The sequence below is a fragment of the Arvicola amphibius genome, chromosome 3, assembly GCF_903992535.2.
Source record: "Arvicola amphibius chromosome 3, mArvAmp1.2, whole genome shotgun sequence".
NCBI classification, from domain to species: domain Eukaryota; kingdom Metazoa; phylum Chordata; class Mammalia; order Rodentia; family Cricetidae; genus Arvicola; species Arvicola amphibius.
In genome coordinates, this window is record NC_052049.1 from 83,613,941 (window position 1) to 83,639,600 (window position 25,660).

The window sequence follows — 25,660 nt, forward strand, 5'->3', positions numbered from 1 at the left end:
ATTCAGACAGACAGACATATAAAAGTGAGGCCAAGAGAAGACATGGCAGAGCTTAGGAATCAGTGACAGGAGCCATGAGAGTGACCAGTCACATTTCAGCGGCCCATAAATGACTTTCACTTCTGTGAGGTCTATGAACACTAAATGAAGGGCTGACAAGATGGCTCAGCAGGTGCTTGCTGTTCAAGTCTATCAACCTGCATGCTATGACACGGGTCCTCCTCCACATGCATGCGATGACACAGGTCCTTCTCCACATGCATGCGATGACACGGGTCCTCCTCCACATGCATGCGATGACACAGGTCCTCCTCCACATGCATGCGATGACACGGGTCCTCCTCCACATGCATGCGATGACACGGGTCCTCCTCCACATGCATGCGATGACACGGGTCCTCCTCCACATGCATGCGATGACACGGGTCCTCCTCCACATGCATGCGATGACATGGGTCTTCCTCCACATGTATACTGACATGTGTCCTCTTCCACATGCATGCTACAACACGGGTTCTCCTCCACATGCATGTTATGACACGGGTCCTCCTCTACATGCATGCTATGACATGTGTCCTCCTCCGCATGCATGCTATGACACAGGTCCTCCTCCACATGTATGCTACAACACAGGTCTTCCTCACATGTATACTGACATGTGTCCTCTTCCACATGCATGCTACAACACAGGTCTTCCTCACATGTATACTGACATGTGTCCTCTTCCACATGCATGCTATGACATGGGTCCTCCTCCACATGTATGCTATGACACAGATCCTCCTCCACTTGAATGCTATGACATGGATTCTCCATATTCATACTATGACACTGTCCTCCTCCACACACCATGAACATACAATAATAATACATTTTAAAAGGGAATAAACGAAAGAGTTTACAAAATTGAATCTCCTGAGTTCCATGCATGGAGACAAGTTCTCAAGAGTGATTTTACTGAGGACAACAATACAGGCATCCAGGCATTGACAGAGTGGACCCACTGTCAAAGGTCAAAGGGCACCTTCTATGACAACAAGGTAGAAGCTCTTGGCTGCCACTCAGGACTCTCCTGCTGGCATTAAAATCTGAGCTTTCACATGGGACTTGTAGGGTTAAAATGAACCTAAGAGGTACAGTCCTCTCTGCCTTCTGTTCCAAGCACCGGGCTAAGTATTGGCCTGCTCTCTTGCTGTCCTCCAAACTTGCTGGCATCTACTTACCAAGATGATGTCTGTTTAGGATGCACCATCACAGAGGTGCCAGCTACCTCTGCAGGGAGCCACAAGGTGCAGGCCTGAGGTAACTCCTCTCCTCCTCCTGCCTCAGTTTACAGCCCAGAGTCCTTAGCTTATACCTTACACATGATCTTTGGATTCCTCTCTTGGGGTAAAAAAGACAGTCCATGAAATGACAGCACCAAGCTAAGGAGTTGGTTTCACCCAGACTGCTAAACCAGCATTTCCTGGGTTTGGGGTATAGCGTATGGCACCAGCCCAACCCACCTGACTAATTATTGGCCTTAGAATTGGGAGCACAAAGACCCAGCCACGGCAGCTCCCTTTGCTCTACCGGTATCAGTAGCTTCTGGTCATGCCAATAATTTGCAGCCCTGGGCACTTTCCTACCAACAGGGTAGGTGTGGGTCCTTGCTTGGATCATGCTCTTACTACCTGCCTCTCAGATTCTGCCTGCCTCCGTGATGGAAAACCCTCTTACTCATTTGCACCTGGGGGTTCCTCGCACGTCTCCCACCTCTCCTCTGTCCCTTTCCCATGCTGCTCTCACCTCTTCCTCCAGCTTGATGACTCTGGCCTGGGCATTGCTCAAAGCCTGGTCCAGGATCTCGATATGCCTCCGATGGTCCTCGCTTGCATTCCGCACTGCCGCCAACTCCATTTCCAACTTTTCCTTTTCCTTCAAGAATTCTTTGTCTGGAAAGGGGAAAAAAAAAAAAAAAAAAAAAAAAAAAAAAAAAAAAAAAAAAAAAAAAAAAAAAAACAGAACAAGCTCCGTCAGAAAGTGCTCAGCCTCAGGCTCACTGCCAGGCTACATCTGGAAGGACTGAAAATAAAAACTATGCAAATAGCAGTGAGTTGCTGCCCCTGCTGCTGCCGCTGCCCCTGCTGCTGCCGCTGCCCCTGCTGCTGCCGCTGCCGCAGCTGCTGCTGCTGGGCAGCGATGAAGGGCAAGTGAAAAATGACTTCCTCAAACCCACCCTTGACTCTGCTCGGGACCTGTGTCCAATGACGAGGTGCTGGGTCGCATCAGTGGGACAGTGCATGCTAAGCATGTGCAAGGTGCTGGGTTTGATCCCAGCATAACAAGAAGGAAGCAGAAAGTGTACACAGGAGCCAGGAGCCCCACGTTCTCCTGGACTCACTTCTCTACAACACCGACCGTGATGCTCCCACCTGTGACCTGTGAGTTCACTGCAAGCTCCCAACCTCCCTTGCTTGCAGCCATCTTTCACGCCTCAGGTCAAAGGGCAGGTGCCACTTGCAATAATATTAAAATTCCCATTCCTGGAATGGTAAACCGAGGTCTCTAAGAAGGGGTTCATTCACTGCAGCGTGATGAGGAGGGAGCCTCAAGCCTGACCCCCTTATATGAAGGGCCCCAAATCTCCCCATGGTCCTGTCAAGAAGGGATAGGAACTTCAGATTTAGAAAAACCATCCTCCTGTTCTACAAAAGACGACAGTCACATGCCTTTGCAAGTAGAAGCTGTGACCTATTCACCTTCGTCCACCTTTCTAACCGAACTTCCCAAGACCAGGAAAGACCACAGCCATGAGACAACTGTTTCTTAAGGAAAATGTGTTTCTTGCTATGAAAGCAGTTTTTTCCATTTTAAATAGACATTATTTAGATAATATTTCTACAGTGTGAAAATGCTTGAAAGAATTTAACATGTGAGAATCAAGGAGTCAGGCTAGGTGGTGCAGGCCTGAAATCCTAAATACTCAGGAAACTGAGGCAGGAGGATAACAAGTTCAAGGCCTGACTGGGTTACAGTGACTTAAAAGTTAGCCTGTGCAACTTAGTGAAACCCTGCCTCAAAAGAAAAGGTCAAAGAGGACTGGAAGTGTGGCGCAGTGGTGGAGCACTTGCCTAGAATTGCATGCCTAGATTCAATCTCTATTATAAGCAAAAACAGAGTAAGGGGCTGTTTATAATCCTACAAGAGAACCTCATACAGCCATTCATACTAGAAAAAAAATCATGATTGATGTGCTTGCTGGCTAGTCTTTCACCAACTTTACACAAGTTTAGGGTCATCTGGGAAGACAGAGCTTCACTTGATAAAATGCCTCCATGAGATTGTCCTGTAAGCAAATTTGTGGGACATTTTCTTAATGATTGATGGGGGAGGGCCCAGCCCACTGCAGGCAGTGCCATCCCTGAGCAGGGGGTCCAATGTTGTAAGAAAGCAAACTAGCAAGCCATGGGGAGCAAGCCCGTAAGCAGCTCTCCTCCATGGCCTCTGCTTGAGTTCCTACCTCCAGGTTCCTGCCTGGAGTTCCTGCCCTGGTTTCCCTGATGATTGTAACCTATGAGTTAAATAAACCCTTTCTTCCCCCAGGGAACTGTTGGTCATGGTGCTTTCTACAGCAACAGAAGCAAACTAGAATGACTGATGATAAAAGGTAATTAACAAAACCATACACACATTTATATTTATAGAACAGAGACATGTGACTCCAACAGCAGCTAGAGTAGAATTTGATTTTCCATATCACGCCACCTGAGCACTGGTACCAACTGTCCCAGCCCCACACCCTGGAAGCTACACCAGCCTGCTGCAGTGGGTGCAGGCATTCACTCAACATTTCCTTCCACGGCAATCACTCATGACTGTAAGCAAGCAGCTCTCGAGCACGGAGGGCCAGCACCGTGAACTGAGAAGCAACTGAAGGAGGATTTCTCCAAAGCTGCAGTAAAGGTGGGTTTGGATGTGGGGCATGGTAGCAAAAAAAAAAGGCCGAGGACACATTGCCTGCCCACAGAGTCACCATGAGTATCAGCAGGGCTCTCAGGAACCGAGCACACCTAGTGCATTGGGTAAGGAGGGAAAGGCCAGGAGCAGGACTTGGGGCGCCTGGCACCCACTGGCATGTCCTCACTGAAGTGAGCCACTCTTGCCATAGCAAGTTATGCCAGTGGGGCCAGGGGGGGAAGGCTTCAGGAGATAGGTACTGCTCAGCTGGGGACAGGGAGTGCTTCCTGGAAAGGAAGGTGACCCGGGTCACCAAAACCCGCTCCCAGGGCAGAGCTCGACTTCAGGCTTCTTCTGTCCCACCGCAGTGACCAACCACCATCCTTCCTCTGCCTTCCGTGAGGTTTCCATCTGTGTACACAGAACACAGGCTGAAAGCCCTGAGCACATGGGTTGTTGGCCCCACCACCGAAGGCCCCCACGGGACCTCAGCACTTCACCATTTTTGTCAAACTCTTGGAGCCGAGAACAATCTCCCAGGAGCTGGATGAAAATGCTGGGAACATGGGACCTGACAGCCTTGTCCAGATCTGAGCACCCAGGGTGACTGGGTCCAAGCTCATTTGGTTATGAATCTAAGCATAAAGATTCCTCTCTTTACAAAAGATACACGTTCCTTTTGATCCAAAGCAGTCAAGCGGCAGACTAAGCTCATGAACTGAAACTGTGGCCATCACTTAGTGCTTTCCAAACCGATGGCTGTCATTGTTAGGTTACAATGGCAAGTGTTCTGACACCCCAACATGCATGCGCACGTGTGTGTGTGTGTGTGTGTGTGTGTGTGTGTGCGCGCACGCAAACCAGCAAACTAAGCCAGTTCCACACAGCCACACTTTACGTTTTCTCTCATCTATGGATGTGAGTGTAGGGTAAAAGGGACAACTGGAGCAGGAAACCAACCAATCACTGAGCACCCTGACTCTGAACCCAGAGCCAGTAAAGAAACACACCCTGGATTTGAGACCTGGGCCAGGGAGAGACATCTTTATCCCTGAACCCAGGACTAAAGACATGTGCCCTGGCTCTGAAACTAGTGTCAAAGAAACATACTTTGTCCCTAGAATCAGAGCCAGTGAAAGAAATATGCCCTGGTCCTAAGATTAGTGTCAAAATATTAAAAGGACCAGTGAAAGAAACACAGTTTGGCCATGAAGGCAGCGCCATCTCTGCCTCTGACCAGATAAACTGACCAATCCCTGAGTAAGAAAAACTAACCAATCCCCTGTCTCCCTGGGAAAACTCTGCCCCTAAGAAGCCCTATAGAAGCTTCTCCACCTGCTAGTGTAACTATGCACTTGCCCATGTAACTGTACACAAACACACACTTCAGAATCACAGAAGACTACACAAAGGTCTCATTATAACCCAACCCACCACTGCATAGACTCAACTCACACCAGATTTTTCCAAACACATCACATTACAGTCACACATGTGTCCACTCACAAGTATTAACTAGGCAGCCTGGAGGCAGCACACTGGTGAAAAGCTCGGGATGGATATCAAGAAAGGTCAGTTTCGCAGCAATACTTTGAATGGACCCCAGTGTATGCTGAGAATTCCTAAACGAGGCAAGGCGATGCACAGGGATTCTTGCCTTGAGCAGTCTGTCTGGTCAGGGGGTGACCTGCCCAGAACTGTGGGAGGAAGGGTCCCACTGACCCGAAGGACGTCTGCCCATACAGTGATAGCTGTGAAAACCAGTTGTGCCATGGGCTCTGAAGTGGGCCAGCCTGGCCGGACTGGACACCTTTAGCAGTAGGGAAAGTGGGACTTGAACACATGGTGTCACCTCTCTGACACTCCATCCATCCAGGAAACCAGCAAGAGGAATCTGCAGGATCATTTTAAGAACTAAAACAACCATCAAAGATGCTTTTTTGGGACTCGATGCTTAGTGGACTTTTGATTACTTATAACAAAGCTAATAAATACTTACTTAAGTCTTGTTTTTCAAGAGAGGGTTTCTCTGTGTAGCCCTGGCTGTCCTGAAACGGAACTCACTTTGTAGATCAGGCTGGCCTTGAACTCAGAGATCTGCCTGCCTCTGCCTCCTGAGTGTAGGGATTAAAGGTGTGCACCGCCACACCTGGCTTAGGGTCCTGTTTTTAAAAGTCCTCTTTGAGGGGAAGATGGTGCACCAGAGCCTGACGTGAAGATTAAAGGTGAAACCTGGGAAAGTGTTAATTCTGGGGGGAAAAGTACCCCATGCTAGGATTGATTAGGAAGAAAGAACAGTGTGTTCTCTCTCCTTAGATCTTCTGGAACCCTCCAGTCATCTATGTAGCTTCCTTGAAACAGGTACTTTTCATTGTCCTTTCCTTTGCGAGTAAGAAGAAAAGCAGTGGCAGACGCACATCTGTGTCCAGCGGGAAAGGCCACGTTCTTCAGACACACATCTGTGTCCAGCGGGAAAGGCCACGTTCTTCAGACACACATCTGTGTCCAGCGGGAAAGGCCACGTTCTTCAGTGGCAAATGCACATCTGTGTCCAGTGGGAAAGGCCAGGTTCTTCGGACTTAAAATCTTTTGCCTCTCCAGAGTTCTCTGGTTCCGCTGAGATGTAACTGTGGGCTCTCACTGTAATTCATGAGTTAAAAATAGTTCCAAAAGCTAATTGGAAGGAACAGGGTACAGAGTTTCTTTTCCTGTATTGTATCTGATTTATGTTTTTGGTGGGGATCACTTGCTTTCCCAGATGTTTTGAAAAAACTGGCTCTTATGGCGGGCAGACCCGCTGCTGCAGCATCAAGCAAGTGGCTGGATGGATTTCGGAATGGTATTATAATGCTGCAGGGTTCAACAAACGGGGCTCAGTGTGAGGTGAATACTATGAGAATGAAGGTGTGCAGGAAGCCATAAGAAGGCATCTTTATAATGGCAGGATGTTTCGAATCAAGAGAGCCCTGGACCTTGTCTAGGGAGCAGTGGACAAAGTATGAGGAGGGCAAATCCTGCTGTGAACCCTATCTGAAAGAGGTCATTCGGGAAAGAGAAGAGAGAGAAGGGGCGAAGTGATCTTGTGGTTGAGATGCGTGGATGTGCCTGGTCTCAGCATATTTTTATGAAGTTGTTTCAACCTGAACCACAATTTAACAATTATTTGTTCTGCAGATGCCTCGCTTTAAATAAATATCTATTGTAACCATAAAAAAGAATCTAAACGCTATTCTGGCCTATATTTTTTAGTAGGAACATCTGAAGAGGATGTTTTCTTAGCACTGAATCTGACTGGAAAATGAATGGAGTGAGAGCAGGCCGTGTGATTCTGCGAGAACTCACTTGTGAGTCTCTCACTGCCCACTAAGACTTCCAACACAAGAACTCCATGCTCACTCCCCAGCATGCATCTCGGAGTAAAATGGGAAACTGTCATGAGATCCTGGCACTAAGAGTTGACCTTTGGGGAAAGGGGGGAGATAAAAGCAAATCCCAATTCTAGCCTCGGCTTTGTCAATAAACATTCGCAGGGGCTCAACAAAGCTCTCAGGGGGCTGTGTACCGCAGGCCTATCTCTCCTTCGTCTCCTGTCCTTCCTTCCATCCTTCCTTTCCTCTCTCTCTCTTCGTGTCTGTGTGTGTGTGTGTGATAGTATCTCTTGTATCCTAGACTAGCCTTGAACATGAGATGAAGCTGGAGTACCCTGACCTTCCGCTCCTCCTGTTAAAGCTCATGAATGCTGGGTTTTCCCGTGCGTACTACCACACCTGAGTTATGCCAGGAGTGGAACCGGGACTGGGCAGACAAGGCAAGGACTTGCCGTACTACTGCGCCCCAGCTGCTGCAGTTGCTGCCACCTCCTCCCTCCCCCTCCTCTTCTTCCTCTGTCACTGCCAGCGGTGGGAAATGAGATCAGTAAACTGTGGTCCGTGGCCTGCTTTTCCTTTTATTGGGTTGTGGCTCCACTTATGTGTTTAGGAATTATCTGTGGGTGTTCTGGGGCTACAGCTGAAGAGCTGAACACCTGTTTCCAGGCCTGCGCTTCACAGCATCATCCCTCAGCAGAAAGTGTGCTTGTCATGGCCTGGAACACAGAGTTCACCAACTACTCGTTTAAATGAAAGATCGTGGAGGCCAGTTCATTGGAAACTGAGTAAATATTTACCAAATGCCTCTAAATTCCTGGTTCTGGAAACATCCAAGTAGGAGTTTAATGGTACGGGAAGGCAGGTCAGACCCCCGCTTTTAGAGAGTGGATGGGGCAGTGGAGGAAATGATTATCCATTACTGATCTGTAGCTGTGGAGGGAGGCTGCAGGACGCACATGGAGTGTAGCTGGAATATCTAACTCCTCTCAGCAGGCTTCCCTAAGTAGCTGCCCTTTGCCTGGCTTATTGGACAGCTTCCTGTTTCTGTGAGGGTTCCCTGAGGCCACATGAAGCCCAAACGGTGTTCCACTTCGTCCATCCATCTGGCTCATTGCATAGTGGAAGGAATATGCCCCAAATAAGCGGCCCAATTTTTAACTCTGTCACTATGATGCCAAGTAAAACAACCATTAATGTGAAAATCCTAACAGGCTTCCTGGAGGCAGCCAGACATCACCGCGTGACTGCAGTCTCCATTAATCAGCTCTGTTCATTAGGCAAGGACAGCCAGAGCCTCAGAGGACTACCATTTACTTTGACACTAGGGAGAAGATTCCTTTGAATATAAAATAGCCACCCTGTAGACCGCACTCGTCTAGTCCCTGTAGAGACCTGGCTTCCTCAGGGGTGCCTGCCAGAGATAAACCAAGTGGATGAAGCCCTGGGATGTTCTGCCTCCGTACAGCATGGCTGAGCAAGCCTTGAAGGCATTCTTGGGGAATTTGCTCCCCTGAGAGTTGTCAAGCTGTGGAGACCAAGCCCCTGTGTTGTTCTCACATGACTACGACACCCTGAAGAGCACACATGCCCAGCCAGTCAGGTCTCACATGACTACGACACCCTGAAGAGCACACATGCCCAGCCAGTCAGGTCTGCCTCTTCCAAAAATGTCACAAGGCTTGACACAATCCCTTAAAAATTACATAAAATAAAATTTTATATCTCCTAACCTAGCTTCCCCATATATAATATTTTCTTTTTAGTTCCCTAGCCTAAAACGGAAAGAAATCTGTAGAAGCTAATTTTCATAAAGAAATGGCAAAAAAAAAGCCCAATGACTAAGAAGTTGCAGCTAAGACTGACAAACATTCCCAGGGGTCTGCTTTTGTGGTAACCTGCCTTGAAGTGGCGGGAGAATGGGAAAGTGTGAACTTCAGTTAAGAAACCCCAATTTCAAACAGCCAGACCAAACAGGTGACAGTCTATAGTCTTTTTCTTCAGTAATGATTTAGCTTGACACCGTCATCCTACGATCTATAAAAATTTGGTAAAACATACAGGCAAAACCATGAAACAAACAATTCTTTGAGTTCTTCTAATGGCAATGTTACATTATCATAGGGAACAGGAATGGGGACTTCAAACTCCGGGTCACTGAACTTCCAGGACTGTCCACATTGGCAGGTCTCATGACTGAGCATAGCCCAGAAGACCCATGTAGGCGCCACCTTGGCCTTCAGAACTCAAGGGCAACTTCACAGAGCAGAATTCAGTTTTTATTGTTATTTTTTAAGTGTGGTGTGTGTGTGTGTGTGTGTCCCTTTGTACTTACATGTTTTGCATCAGGTGGACACCAAGCTCCTGACTATCTACCTCCTCTTTCCCTCTCTTCCACATCAGCCGAGGTGGTTGTCAACCCCACACCCCACCCTTCTCTTCAGCATCCATGTGTCCATTACTAATGTGGGGCTGTCTTGCCCTTCTCTGAACCACATGTTAAAGGACGCTGCCTCCTGAATGAGCGGTACTGAAACTATGGTGACTGGGTTTGATCGTCTTTGGTCTCCTTTGTTCTACTACGGGGTTTCTGGGAGAACATCATGCAACAGAGCATATGAATAAGTAGACAGAGATGTATCCATGCCTGTAATTCTGTAGCTACATGCTGAATGAAAGCCTGGTGGGGCGCACCTCCCATCCAGCCTTCTGCACAGCTACGCACCTTTCATTACAGCTGCTCACGATGCTACAAATGGAAGAGGAAGAATCTACAGCTCAACTTTACCTCATGATCTGACCCAAACTTATACTTCCTGCATCTCATTAGTAAGGGTGACCATTCATTATAATTTGAACAGGAATTGAACACTGGGACACTTGGTTGTGCTGTTTGGGGACATTGTAGAACCTTCAGGAGATGGGACCTTGCTAGAGGAAGTAAGTCACTCAAGGGTGGGCCTTGAGGGTTATACCTACTTCCTGTCCTCTCCCTGTTTCCTGACGGCTTCCTCGATGCAACCAGCCACTTCATATTCTTGCCACCATGCCTTACTGGCCATAATGAACTTTATCCCCTCAAGCCTGGAGCAGAAATAAACCCCTCTTCCTATAAATTATTTCTTGTCAGGTATTTGGCCACATCAATGAGAAAAGTAACTAATACATAACCTATCTGGTTGCTATGGTCTTATCTATTCCATGCTGCCATTAACCAGTTGGCCCCCAACCCCTACAAATGTATCATTTGCTTCTCTGGTTTCAGTCTCCATCTCTGGCTTCTGTCTCAGTAGAAGACATTAAAGTGTCCATATATTAAAAGTGCCTGTTCTTCCTGGCCAAGGTTAGTCCCCCCTAGTTTGTTATCTACACTGCCTATGTAACTGGCCTTCAAACACTACAAATAAACAGGAATCACTCATTTTTTAAGAATACACTGTTGAATAGTACTAGATTTATGTCTAATATGGCATAAAACTAAAAGCAAGTAAAAATCTGACATAAAACTTAGAAGGTGTTAGGTGCAGTTACTGGAAAAATCTCTAAGATAACGAACATCATAATCAGTCACCACCTACTGTAAGGATGAGGGTTGAGTGACGCACTGATTTATGGGTACAATAGGCCATTGGGAGCCATTTTACATTGTTCTTTTAGCAGAATAATGTATCATGCTCTCGCCTGGGGTCTGTTACCTGTCTAACCACGTGTCCTTGGTCACTGACAGTGTCAGGTATGGATTACATCTTGTGGGGTGGGCTTTAAATCTAATGGTTAAGAGGGATTGGTTGCTCCCACATCTATGCCACCATTGCACCTGTGCACATATTTTGACAGACGGTTGTTATCGTAGCTTGGAGGCTCACAGCCAGGTGAGATGGAGATGATTTTCACCCCAGTGACATGCTGAGTCAGTGACCGTGCTATTGCTATGGTAAGACCCCGGAGCAAGGCAACTTAGAGAGGAGTTTAGTATGGTTCCATCATGGCAGCAACTGTGGCAGGAGGAGGTTGGCACAGCAGCAGGAGCAACTGAGAACTCTCGTCTCAACTAATAGTAGGAAGCTGAGAAAGCTGATTCAAAATGGTGAAAGTCTTAACTCTCAAACCTGCTTCTAGTGACGTACTTCCTCCAAGAAGGCTACACGCCTCCTCAGTCCCCCAAAGAGCACCATTAGCTGGGGACCAGGAACTCAAATTCCTGAGACTAGGGGACATCTCATTCAAGTCCCCATACAGATATGGTACTTTGCAGTACTACGAATGCTTGCTTGCAAGTATAAACACTAGGGAGTATCTGCACTGTAACTGGGGGATGCGCTAATTTCCTCTGCTGTGGAATAATTCTTCTGTACATTGTAAAGATGTGTTGCTATCATTGTTAATAAAAAGTTGATTGGCTGATAGCTAGGCAGGATTTTCGGGACCGAGCGAATGCTGGAAGGAAGAAGGGTGGAGTCTAAGGAGTCACCAGCAGACACACAGAGAGAAGCAAGATGAGTGTACCCCGTTAAAAGAAGGTACCACCATGTGACAAGGGGTAGATGAGAAATGGGTTAATTTAAGTTATATGAACTGGCTAAAAACAAATCTAAGCTATCGGCCAGGCATTTATAATTAATATTAAGTCTCTGAGTGATCATTTGGGAAGCAGTTGGCAGAACAGAGCTAATCATGGTCCAATGAAAACTGCCTACATTTCTCAGTATTCCAAAGGTCTTCAGGGTTCACTAAGGAAAAAGCCCTATGTAAATATGGAATAATATCCCAGGTCCACCCCTTATCCAGACCAGAGAGTGGACCATTTGGAATCCTGATAATACTGAAGCAATGGGAGGTGTTCTGTGAAGGTTCCAGGTATGTAGAAGGGGTACTGTGAAGGTTCCGGGTGGGAAGAGGGGGTGCTGTGAAGGTTCTGGGTGTGTAGAGGGGGAGTGTGTTGTGAAGGTTCCGGTGGGTAGAGGGGAGGTGCTGTGAAGGTTCTGGGTGGGAAGAGGGGGTTGCTGTGAAGGTTCCGGGTGGGTACACTAGTTAAGAAACCTGTCTGAATTGCTTTGCCTAGACTTAATTGCCTAACACACCAACCTTGGAATACCTCTAAGCAGTTGAAAACTGGCTGTGGCCTCTTTGTCTATGCCTTTGAAAGCCAGCAAAGCATATTTGCACCTGAATAAATCACCCCTATAAATTCAGAAGGGCCTGATGCCTGACTGCTGATGCTTTAGCTTTGAGGCAGAGGTGAAAGTCTTCAGGAATGTGAGCTTGCCAACACCAAACCCAACCATTCCGTCAGCACCAGCCTCGTGAACTACGTGATAGACTTCCACCCTGAGCACAGCCGGCACGTCTCCCTCTGTCAAGGCACACAGTTATCCAAAAGGAGGTGTCAACACTGTCTGTGCAAATGACACAGAGGACCTGACTTCTGTCTTAGTTAGAGCTTCTGTTGCTGAGATGAAACACCATGACCAAAAGCAAGTTGGGTTGGGAGGAAAGGTTTATTTGGCTCACACTTCCACATTGTAGTTCATCACTGAAGGAAGTCAGGGAAGGAACTTAAACATGGCAGGAACCTGGAGGCAGGAGCTGATGCAGAGACCAGGGAGTGGTGCTGCTCACTGGCTTGCTCCCTCTGGCTTGCTTAGCCTGCTTTCTTATAGCACCCAGGACCACCAGCCCAGGGATGGCACCACATACAATGAGCCAGACCCTTCCACATTAACCACTACTTAAGAAAATTCCCTACAGTTTGTCTACCGATCTTATGAAAGCCTCTTCTCAGTTGAGGCTCCTACCTCACCAGTGATGCTGTCTTGTGTAAAGGTGACATAAACCAGTGAGCACAGCTCCCCTCCATAAGCCCAGATGAGACGGCAAATACACGGCATCGATATGAACGACACACTCTTCAAACAGGAGCTAAAGGGTCAAAGGGTCACCGCTTTTTCTGTAACCCTAGAGCCCACAGTAATCAGCTCCTGCAGGACTGCAAAGGAATGTCAGGAAAAGCCTGGCTAGCATCAGTGAGCCCTGGCCAAAGGTGGAATTTAAATAAAGGGGGGCGGGGGCTTGAAACTGATCCAGTCAAGAGTCAGCTTGGGAGCTAGAAAGGAAGTCAGGCCAAACTACCAAAAATCACAAAGTTCAGCAAATTTCTCTGTCTTCAGGATTTAGGGCTCTGACAAACCCATACATCAGGATACTATTATGAGAGCATGCATGACTACTCCTTGAATATGCTAATTTTTGTTGTTTTGGATTGTCTTTATTTAAGCTGTGAGCACTTAGTCATGATGTTGCTAAGAATTATGACATATACCAGAATACAATTATCTAAACAGCTTTTTAAAATATGACAGTTGGAGTTTTACATTTCTGGCTCATGCAATGAGTTTGCAAAAATTCAAACCTTGGCTGATGATTTTTCCAAACCCGCTTGATGCTATCATTTGCCTCTGGAAAAATTAATAAAATATGTTCCCAATAAATCTGAAGGATCACAAAGACACTGGCCCTGCTCCTAAATTAAATGGACTCAAAGGCTTCTGCAACGCCAAGTGTAAGTAAGGGAAGCACAGTGATTCACATGGAGGGTGTGCAGGAAGACAGCAGCCTGGCTGAACCCCTGAACTCCCAGAGCACAGCCTAGAAGCTACTACTATCACCCTTGCCTCAGTCTCCTGTATTTTAAAGATAAAACCTTTAGACACACAGACTCACTCTGGGACATGTACTGGCCCTCTGCGGCTTTGTCTTCGTGCCCATCATAGTCCCTGCTGGACAGCTGCCTGTTGGCTGTCTCCAGTCGATCTACAAACAAAGCAGAGATGAGCCTAAGTCATCACACCACAAAGAAACACGGTCAGTACTAAAAGTTGCAGATGAGGAGGGAGATGATCAGGCAGGGGCCCAGACTGAGCAGTCCGGGGGTATTCTCCAAGCTCTCGTGAGAAAAACCTTGTGGGACTGGGAATGAGCTCAGTCAGCAGAGTCTATTCTGCACATCATTAAGGACTGGAGATTTTATTCATGTGAAAGCTGCATCTGGCAGCAGGCATCTGTCATCCAGCTCTGGGAAGTGGAGACAGAAGATCCCTAGGGCTTGATGGCCAGCCAGCTCCCTGGTCAGCAAGACCCCCACTCTCCAGTGGGGAGAAAAAGCAGGGTGAGGCTAGCCAGATAGCTTGGCAGGTAAACAGGCTAACAATGAAGCCCAGACTACCTGAGTTAATTCCCAGACCCACAAAAAATCTAGATGCAGTGTTTGGCTCTCTAGCCTCAGTCCTCTTGTGGAGTCAGGAGAATCACCTACAAGCTCATCAGCCAGTTAGCCTGGAGCATGAAGTGCGGCAGAAACAGCAAGAGTGGCCGTGCCTCAGCAAGGTAGAGAAAATCAACTCTCCTCTGAAGTAAACACACAGACACACACAGACACAGAGCCATAGAGCCACACACACACACACACACACACACACACACACACACACGCTTGAGCACACATAACAAGATTAAAAATAAGGTGGAGAGTAGCCATGGAAAACACCCAGCATTGGCAGCATTAGGAGACCAGGTTGCACCTCGGAGATCTCTGTTGAAGTCGTGAAGTCTCCGGATCTCGCCTTCCAGCTTGTTTCGCATTGCCTTGTCGAGAGACTCACGCTTGCTGGTGGACTTGACCAGGCTCTCGTAGGCTTCTGAGATCCTCTGCAGCTCTTTTTCAAACTGCAAGACAGACTTAGCATTAAAGTAGCATTTGTGACAGGGCCCGTGTGATGCTGGCTGCTCAGCACCCTGCGTATGAGGCTGCACCGTGGACGCCTTTCTGTACCTCAGGTTTCATATCTACTCCATTTCGCTCCTCGTTCTGCCCTGTAAGAGCTACAGTGATCCTATCCAGGCTGTCAAGTCTGGCCACAGTCTAACCTCACCCAGTGAAGTCTCTTGGTACTGACAAGGGTCAGAGGTGAATCTAAACATACCCAAAACATCCCTTTTAAAAGATTTAATTTATTTGGTTATTGTTGTTGTTGTTGTTATTATTAATTAGTGTGTGTGTGTGTGTGTGTGTGTGTGTGTCCAAGGAGTCCAGAAGATGGTGTTGGATCCCCTGAAGGTGGTGTTCCAGGCAAATGTGAACCACACAATAAGAGTACTGGGAACTCAGGTCCTCTGCAAGAACAGCAGGCACTCTGAACCACTGAGTCACACCTCCAGCCCCCTAAATAGCTTATTTTTGTAGTATCATTTATAATGATTAGTGAAGTTCCAATTCCACATAAGGAAGGTGTTAAAGTGGTGGAAAACGAGCATTCTGACCGAAACCCAGACCTGCAGACTCAGCACATTGTTTGTTCTGGAGACCCTGCCCCTGCCTCTGTGCTGTGTTGCCTGCGAAGCAGTGCTGTGGAGAACAACTGGCCTTGAAGCTAACTGTAAGCAGATGTGCCGTGGGAAACCTCTCCAAGCGAAGGCGTGATGGGGGATGGGACTGCAGCTGTAGGTGCAACTTTATTTGTTCCTATCTTACCAGGTCAAGAAAGCTAACCACGGAGCCTTTAACTACTGTGAAGACAGATCCAACAAGTATGTCACTGTCACAACGGGAGCCTAGCATAGTAGCGTTTCCAAGGGGAAACCAACAACTCCTAGCAGCGCTGTGTAGCAGAGCAGACGAGATGAGACCATGGGCCCAGCCTAGGTGCCCATCCAACAGGCAGATGGGGAAAGAAAGTGGGCTGAACACACAGGGAAGCTTTCTCAGCTATAAAGAAAGATGACGGTATGGCATTTGCAGAGAAATGGCGTGAGTGAAGCAGGCCATACTCAGAACCACAGGATGCTTTTCTCTCACAACTGATTCTAGTTTTGTTCTGTTTAAATCTAGGTGTATAGAGCATGAAACTTGAAGGGGCTGTGTGAAGGAAGAAAGGGACGCAGAGCAGGGAGACAGGACTGTGTGACGGGGTAAAGGGCTGTACGCAAACTCGCATGTCAAGGCACTGTGTGTGGAAATGTCAGGGTGGAACCCACTACTCTGTAAGCCAGCTACAGAGGCTAGACGACTGGAGTGATACAAAAAAGTGGGGGCAGGGGACTGAAAGAGACCACGTGGAAAGGCAGGCGACAGCTGAACCTTAACCATGGGTAGCAAAGCACTGTGCCATCGATCACCTCTGTCACCAGAAGGCCAGAGGAAGTTTTCAGTCCCTCCATGGAATAGACATGTCCTCTAAGGAGGGTGGAGCTGAGAGATCAGGTCCTTTGGTACCATGGGACTCTCCCTTAGGCCTCCTTCTACTGGAGTTGGCTCTTTCCTTTGTCCCACTCATGAACAATGCCTTTCTGCTTCTTCCAGAGCTACCATGAGTGGCTGGTGTGTCCTAAACCGTGTTCACAGTATGGCTGCATTCAAAACAGGAAGTGCCAAGACAGGCCCTCAGCATCATAAGATCTCTATGAACTTCCTTGTGCTCAGAATGAAACCCAAGCATCCCATGTTGTCCTGATAATAATAGCCCATCATTTCCCTCTCTCCTTCCCACGGTCCATCAAATCAACTCAGCACATCACGTCACGTACCTTGTGAAGCTTGTCGGCATTGTCATAGCAGCCCTGAAGCTCCTGGTGAAGCACGCGGTTCTCCTCTGTGAGGATCTCCACCATCTGCTGGGCTCGCTCCACGATTGCAAAGGCATCTGGTCCAAGCTGCTGGCTGGGGGAGGCGGGTGGAGGCTGTGGAGCAGCAGCCAGGCTCATGGGCAGAGGAAGAGGCAGGGAGACGGAGTGCAGCGGTCCACTGACGGAGGAAGTCTGAGAGGACATGGGGCTGTGCTGCTGCACCGTGGATGGAAAGGGAAGCTGGCATGGCCGGCTGTGGGAAAGAGAGGACCAGCCGTCAGACTCCAGAGTTAGTATGGGAGAGGAAGGAAGGTCACCAGCACGGGCATCGATGGTGCTTCCTTTGGCCGGGCTCGCCTGTGCGCTTCCCCACACTCAACTCAGCAGTAAGTTCAGGCATTTATCGTATTCTACACACCAGCCTTGGCTACTGGGCAAACAGTGGACAAGCCGACGGGCAAGCCCTGCTAGAATTAGACAAAGCTGAGTGTAGCCTCTAAAGAACAGAACTCTGGAGAAGCTACTTCTATGTAAGAGGTCAGGGAGAGAGTCTCACAGGCAGAATGTGGGCTGAAGACTGTAAGGCAGCCAAGAGGGGGCAGGGGCTCGGATGGAAGAGCAAGATGGGAGAAACTTGGGCTTCAGCTAGAACTGGCCAGCGCACAAGACCTACGGCAGAAACCAGCCGCAGCCAGCATCACCAAGTAGAAGGACGCAACCCATGCAACGCACCGCCAGTGGACAGCAGTGCTAGCCTGGACGGCAGGCCTGTCCATCAGGGGCTAGTGGGGGCTACCTTGCTAGGAGTGGTGCGCCGAGAACTCAGTCACAGGGCAAAGCCCTGGAAAGGAGATCTAGGTAAGGCCCAGGAGAGAAGTTCTGTGTCTATGAAGGATGAAGAGATAAGAAGGGAAGAAGATAAAAATATTACCTCTTGATTTGGGGTTTAGCAAGAAATGGGAAGTGGTACTAATTAATAGAATGGGGCGGTGTAGGCAAAGATCTGTGCTCCGATGACTCTGTTCTGAGGTCTAAACATCCAGACTTCAAATCTAGCCTGATGACCAAAAGCACCCAATAGTGTTCTTTAAAGGCTGAGCTCCTGCTGTTTGGCTTCAATGTGAAATAACGAATTTCCACTTCCTGTTTCCATCTCCCCCAAATTCTGCCTTCCCTATTCTGCTACCCTGCGTCATGAGCCTCACACAGCAACCTCATGGGAACACGCGGAACATAAGTCCTCATGGGAACACGCGGAACATAATTCTCATCTGGTTCTCCCATCCCACTGCCTCTCTTCTCCGGAGACAGGAATTTAACCTTTACGTTAATCTCTACTTCCAGGTCTGGGAACTGGAGGGGAGGTGGCGAGACTTGACTGACAGCAGGACAGTGTGTACACTGGCACAGGCCCATAAGCCCAGCACTTGGGAGGCAGAGGCAGGGAGATGACCACAAGTTTCAGGAAAGCCTGTGTAGGGTAAAAGGGACAACTGGAGCAGGAAACCGACCAATCACTGAGCACCCTGACTCTGAACCTACAGTAGAGAAGGAAACACACCTTGTATTTGAGACCTGAGCCAGGAAAGAAACATCTTTATCCCTGAACCCAGGACTAAAGACATGTGCCCTGGCTCTGAAATTAGTGTCAAAGAAACACACTTTGTCCCTAGAATCAGAGCCAGTGAAAGAAATATGCCCTGTCCTAAGATTAGAGTCAAAAAGCTAAAAAGGACCAGTGAAAGAAACAGTTTGGCTATAAAGTCAGAGCCATCTCTGCCTCTGACCAGCTAAACTGACCAATCCCTGAGCAGGGAAAAAACTAACCAATCCCCTGTTCTCCCTGGGAAAACTCTTCTAAGAGGCCCTATAAAAGCCTCTCCACCCCTTCAGATAAGAACTGCCATTAATCCCTCCCTGGCATAGGCAGACACTCTCCTGGATTTCTCCTTCCCAAATAAATCTCTTTCTCAAAAGATTCTTGGGTGATGACCTTCATTTGCAGGTACAGAGCAGAAGAACCTGGCTGGGATGTCCCTTAGGGGACTGAGCTGAAAAAGTTTGCTGAGGCCCCCTAGGCCTCAGCAAGGCAGAACAGAACAGAATAACCTTGCTAGGAAGCTCCTTAAGGGGAGCCGAGCAAGGCCAGCAGAGAAAAAGTAACAACTTTTCACTGCTGGAGGAGATTGCTATATTTCTTCAGGGGGCTTCCCCTTAGCAGAAGAAATATCTTGGGCCTGATAGCTCTTCTAGGAAGTTCCTATAAGGGAACAGAGCAGAGCTCAGCTGGAGCTGCTCTCCAAGAGAAGAGCAGGATCCCTGTATCCTGCGGGGAGACCATCCCCCGCCATACCCCAGCTTCAGGTAGCCTGGCTTCCCGATAGTCAGGACACCTTTCCTCCAGAGCTGAGCTGTCCCATTGCAGCTCCAGCCTCCAGAACTGTCCCATAGCAGCTCTAAGTATTCCTGACTTCCCGATAAGTCAGGATATCCCAACACCACTATTGTACCACATTCCCCTACAGCCATATGGTGAGTTTCAGGATAGCCTGGACTACTGCACGTCCACTGCTGCCCTAATCTCCCTCCACCCCTTGACGACCTGTTATGGCCAGGCTTATGCTACTTATTCTTGCAAATTTATACTTTAGTATCACTCATTATTTCATGCCTATGACCTTTCTTCTACCTAATCATCGGTGTGCAACCTTTCCAAGGATAGAATCTTATAACTCATAGTGACTTAACATGCACTCATTTCGGTTCATTGATTTAATCCCCAACTCTGAGACCAAGTTGGTTCCTATCTGCTTGGTTGCTTTTCAAAGAAGAGACAACCCTTCAACCCTATGTGATGAAGGGGCTAACCCCTGCCAATCACAGCTACTTAGACTCTGGGATCATGAAGATCCCCATGTAGTACTGGGACTCTGCCTTCTCCTGTGTGGGGAGGTCACAAAACCGAAATAATAGTGTTACTCGGTCCAGAGAAACAGGTTGTTAGTAACATGTTCCTCTCAACATGGAACAGTCTTCAGAAGCATATTAGACAAGCTTATACATTCTGCCAGCAAAGAGCTGTGTCATGAATAGCACTGATTTAATGTTTCTCCCCAACCTGAGCATCCACTGTTCCCACACCAGGTGCGCCATTATTCTGTTTTGTTGGTATGCGAATTAAAGCTCCCAGGATTACAGGGGAACCATGGCACTGACATTCTGACAAAACTTAAAAACACTTCCCAAGGCACACACGCCACCACGCCAGGGCCCCTCTGTCAGCACCACGGAATGGAGGTGAAAAAGCCAGAGCAGCTCTAGGGCACTGCCGGGACGCATCAGGACACGTAACCTAGCTCAGGTCTCACTCCGCTTGTCCAAAATAGAAAGGGGTCTCCGAGCACTTACAAGAGCTCTGGGTAAAGGCATCAGAATGTAGACCTGAGTAAGAAGGAAAACATCTCAAGGGTTTTTATACTAATTATTTGCTGAAAGATAATATTTTAGATACCTGGACTTTGATAGATCTAAGTACTGTGTACATGTTTGTGTGTGTGGATGTGTGCACATAGATTTGGGCACAGTTCTGTGTGTAGGCCAGAGGTCAAGATCAGGTGTCACTCCTGAGCCACTCTCTGTCTTCATTTCTTGAGACAGGGTCTCTCACTGAACCTGAAATCCATCGATTCAGCTGGGCTAGCTGCTTCAAGAATCCTCCTGTCTCTGTCCTCCCAGGTGGGAGGTGATATCATGCCATGTTCTAGGGATCTAAATTCAACATTTTGAGTTGTATAGCAGGCATTTTACTGGGTCATGCCCTTAGCACAAAAATGTCTTTTAAATGTTTTAAGTGAATGAACAAATAGATTTCTAAATAAATTTCATCTGTATTATTTATTTTTTTTGTAAAAAGGGGGATGGCAAGGTGGTTCAAAGTGGTTAAGAGCATATTCTGTTCTTACAGAGGACCAGAGTTTGGTCCCCAGCACCCACACTGGGTGGCTCACAATTGCATGTAACTCCAGTTCCAGGGGATCTGGCACCGTCTTCTAGTCTCTGAGGTGGGCAACCACCACATGTGGCAAACACATGTGTGCGTGTACACACACACACATACACACACACACACACACACACACAGTTTAAAAAATAGAAGGGTGTTAAAAAATAATTTTCCAAAGCAGAATATATGAAGACTTCCAACTGAAGAGACAACCAGCCTCCAAATTAAAGATCCTAGTTTCTCAAAATAGATTAGTTCAATTAAACATAGTACATTTTAACCATGAGGAGAAATCAGATGGGTAAAGTTTTAGATAAGCCAGTATGTTATAAACTAGTATAAATTCAAATTAATAGAGGTTTAAAATAAAAAGTCTATTATGAAAGGTGATGCTGAAAAGTCTTACATTACATACATGTCCATATGCATTTTTAGTATGTGTACATGCCTATGTATGTACATGTGTGTATATATGCATATGTGTTCTACATGTGTTTGAATGTGCTGTGCATGTGTATGTATGTATGTGTAGTGTGATTGCATGTATGTGTATTCCATCAGAGCACATGTTCAGAATTCAGAGGATAATGTGAAGATATAGCTCTGACCTTCCACCAAGTGGATCCTTGGGATCAAGTTCGGGTCAGTAGGCTTGGTGTCTGGTGTCTTTCCCTGTCAAGCCATGTCACTGGCCTTGCCCATTACTTCTACAGGGCCAAACTGCACATACACAAAGCAGTCTCCCTTGGAAACCAATTCCAGAACTCAGTGGTATCAGAGAATGCTGGCACCAGAGCATGGGTGGGCAGAATGGGACGTGCATGCCACATTCTGTGCATGAAACTCGAGGTGTATCGACAGGTCAGCCGTTACAGAAAACTGTCTGTCTGACCAACACTTTGTGAAATACAATGGAAAGTAAAAATTAGTGGGTAGACAGATGAGACACAAAAGAGAAAGTGTAAACATTCAAATACATAATTTCCAACATAAACAGTTAACAGAAATAAAACTGAAACAAGTTTTGAATGTATCTATTAATAAGTCTGTCCAAGCTTTTATGCAACACTTTAAAAATTTTTCCAAGAGTACTCTTGGGACTCTTGTTGGGTTTTGTTTGTTATGAGACAGAATCCTACTACATAATCCAATAGACAATAAAAGTGATTATCTCCAATTAGTGGAACTATGGCTCTTTATTTTATTTTTTGCTATTCTTTTTCATTGGATAAATATAGCTAGATTTATAAAAATTCATATTAAAGTTCATCTTCATTGTCAACCCAGCTGGATTTGGAGTCACCTAGGAGACACACCTTTGCAGGTGTCTGTGGGGATGTTCCCAGGGGAGTTTAAGTGAGGAGAGACCCACCTGAATGTAGGCAGCGCTATGCACAGACTAGGGGCCCTGACTGGTAAAAGGGATAAAGAAGCCCGCTACGCACCTGTGGTCATCTCTCTCTGCTTCCTGACTGCATACACGCTGTGACCACCCACACACTCTGGAAACACGCCTCCCCCACCGTGATGAACTGCAGTCCTTCCTAAACCAGGAGCCAAAAATAAGCCCTTCCTTTCCTCCATTTCCTTTTCTGTTATCTGGCCAGGGAGAGGTGAAAACAATGATAAATTATTCCCTAAGCAATACACGTCGATTACATAAAAAATAGAAACTATAAACAAAATAATTAGCATCGTTATTTTAGCAATTAAGAAAAAGAAACAATGGGATAAAATAATAAAAAAAAAACACAAAAACAATTCCCACTTTTAAAGAGCCTTGCAGCTTGCAGTGTTTTCTCTAAACTTTTTGATTAAGCAACATGGTGAACAGAGTGTTTAACAGGAAACAGGCTGTGTTTGACAGGAAAATGGAGAAGACCAATATTTTCTCTTTGGGAGAAAAACTGCAGGAAACACACATACCATTTCTACAATAAACATTATGTTTATGTAAAGAAGCAACTCAGTTGTAGGGAAAATTGTCTCTAGCGGGGCATGACGTACACACCTGATCACAGCCACGTAACCAGCTGATTGGGGCAGGATTGCTTGAGCCTAGGAGTTCAAGGCCAAGCTGGGCAACAGGACAAGACGCTCTCAAAACTCAAGAAAGAGAGGAAGCTGAGGCTGTGAAAAGTGAAGGAGCCAAAGTCCCCACCTGTGGCCTCTGCTCCTGCGGACAGCCATAGGTCTCATCAGTGATGAAATGAAGCTTTGAGTCTTTACTAAACTCAGAATCCCTGCTATGTGGGTGGGTACCACAGCCCTCTGTTTAAAGAAGTTACCCCTTTTATGCCTTCCAGCTGGGGCTGTGTCAGGTTTCCTGGGAAAGTAGCCTGAACTTGACCCACACCGCAGAGCTACTTCTCAGGACACAAGAGGCATACGCTTGGCATATCCAGCCAGAATTCAGCCTAAATGCTGTAGACATTACTGAATTCTTTTTTTTTTCTTTTAAAGAAAGGGTCTGATGTAACTAACCATGGCTAACCTCAAACTTGCCATGTAGCCAAGAATGACTTGGGCTAAATTACTGACCTTCCTGCCCCCACCTCCTAAGTGCTAGAATTACAGGTGTGCACCCCTGAGGTGCCTGAGACCTCTGACAGGAAGTTTGACCTACACAGTCGAACCTAAATGAAGCTGCAAGGCCTCATTTTCTCTGAGGAACCAAGGATCCGTCTGATTTACCTTGGATGCCAGGCATTGGCTTATTTTCATGACTGTATAAACTACAAATCCCAAATTCACCACTTCAGAAATACACGGCCCAAAACCCACTCCCTATCCAGTTACTTCTGAGACTGCCCACCTTCCTATGATCTATCTCTTGGCAGAGATGGCACTGGCCCATAGGCAGACCTGCTATTTCCAGGTACCTCTGTACATGCTCCTGCTAAACTGTCCTCTGCTTACACCATTACAGTTGTTCATTTGTCACCCGTGGTTCTGAGCGTGCTTCCCACTTGCCTCCCTCTCCCCCATGGAATGCCATTTGCCATGTTCCCAGAGGATGTCTTAGTTACGGCTACTGCTGTTCTGTTGGAACACCATGACCAAAAGCAACTTGGGGAGGAAAGGGTTTATTTCACTCACAGCTCCATGTAACAGATCATCAAAAGCAGTGAGGGCAGGAACCTGGAGGCAGGAGCTGACGCAGAGGCCATGGAGGGGTGCTGCTTACTGCCTTGCTCCCCATGGCTTGCTCAGTCTGCTTTCTTACAGAACCCAGGACCACCAGCTTAGGGGTGGCACCACCCAAAATGGACTGGGCCCTCCCCCATCAATCACCAATTAAGAGAATGTGCTACAGGCTTGCCTGCAGCCCGATCTTATGGAGGCATTTTTCTAATGGAGGTTTCCTCCTCTCCAATGGGTTTAGCTTGTGTCAAGTTGACATAAAACTAGCCAGCACAATGACCCTGTACGTTACCTTACCCACCCCCCCACTACGCACACACCCCAGGACATGTCTAGGGAAGACACGCTCAGTGCATCTTTGGTCAAACGACAGCTTCCCCCAGTCAGCACGGACACTCACCGCCCGTTCACTGAACTGAACGAGGAGGAAGGAGAGGATGATGCCATGTTTCTGACAAGAAGCAAGAAGCCAGCCCTCTGCAAAGAAGGCCACGGCTCCTGGCTTCTCAGAGCTGTCAGAAGGCTTGGGCCAAACCTCTCTATCCCCTACTTTACCGCTTATCTACTAAAAACTAAGTCAACACATTCCCAGACCAGAAGACCAGCAAACTGGCGGCAGTCTTTCCTTTGTTTCTGGGAAGCTAGAAAGCAAAGCCCCTCTGTTGAATGACATGGCTGAGCCACGATGAAGGGCAGAGACGTGTCCTGGCTCAGCAGGCGGGGAGAAAGGCTTTCAGAGTCCCGTCACCAACAGCTGCTCGCCTCTTCCAAAGGTGGGTCTTGGTAAAACAGACAGTAGTCTAAAGCCAGGGCTGACCACATCCCACCATCCCACCACAGACCTCCCCTCACTGGGAGCAAGCTGCAGACACTGCTGCCCTGTTTGCCCAACCTGGGTCCGGTGGGCAGACCAACACAAAGTCAAGCTTATTCACAAGAGACTTCACTTTCCTTTCTTCTTTCTTTCTTTTCTGTTGGAACCTGTGAACCCTCATATCCTGAATTTCTGGTAAACAACGTGTTATGCTTGCAGCTGCTCTGAGCACGAGACCCTCAGGAGTTCCTGATGGCAGGGGAGTGGTTTCTGGTGGGTTTGGCTGGGGCATGGCTGTCAGTTAAGGATCCCTATATAAGCTGCCCCTGGACACAATAAAGGGGCATTCTGGCATCAAGGATAACCCGTGGCTCTGTCTGTGTGTCTTTTTGTGTTTAAATCTCCAGGCCCTTGCCCAGCTCACGAACGGTCCTGTATTGCAGGCGCTGCAATACAGGCGTAGTACCATAGTACACGTAGTGGTATGGACGGTACACTTTTCTCTATAACTTGGCTGTGTAGTTCCTGAGTGTAATTTTGGAGCTGACATCGTTTCATACCAAAAAGTTAGACACTCCTGGAAGTTCCCAGCCTGAAGCTCCCAGCAAAGTTAAGTTTGCTCCCATTGTCCCCAGGATATCTGGGAAGGGAGAGGAGTCTGGTGAGAGTCAATAAACTAATTACAAGCTAATCAGGTATGCCAGCTCAAGTGAACATTTAGTGTGTTTCCGTTGCGTGTAGAATCACTGAGTGTCAATGGGGTGAGGAAGTGGGGGT

At 47.4% G+C, this 25,660-nt stretch overlaps 1 protein-coding gene and 1 pseudogene across 2 annotated transcripts in view; one reads left to right on the forward strand and one right to left on the reverse strand.

The window, feature by feature from the left end:
* Nucleotides 1–25,660, reverse strand: part of Amotl1 (angiomotin like 1) — a 71,373-nt gene that overhangs the window by 15,741 nt on the left and 29,972 nt on the right. For both annotated transcript variants that reach the window (XM_038322616.1, XM_038322615.1), the window contains exons 4-7: nt 16,884–17,175; nt 14,882–15,026; nt 14,025–14,114; nt 1,789–1,934 (exon numbers count right to left, since the gene is read on the reverse strand). In XM_038322616.1, the coding sequence (XP_038178544.1) occupies nt 1,789–1,934; nt 14,025–14,114; nt 14,882–15,026; nt 16,884–17,175 (673 nt within the window). The remainder of the gene's footprint in view (nt 1–1,788; nt 1,935–14,024; nt 14,115–14,881; nt 15,027–16,883; nt 17,176–25,660) is intronic.
* LOC119808824 lies at nt 6,721–7,017 on the forward strand (annotated as a pseudogene).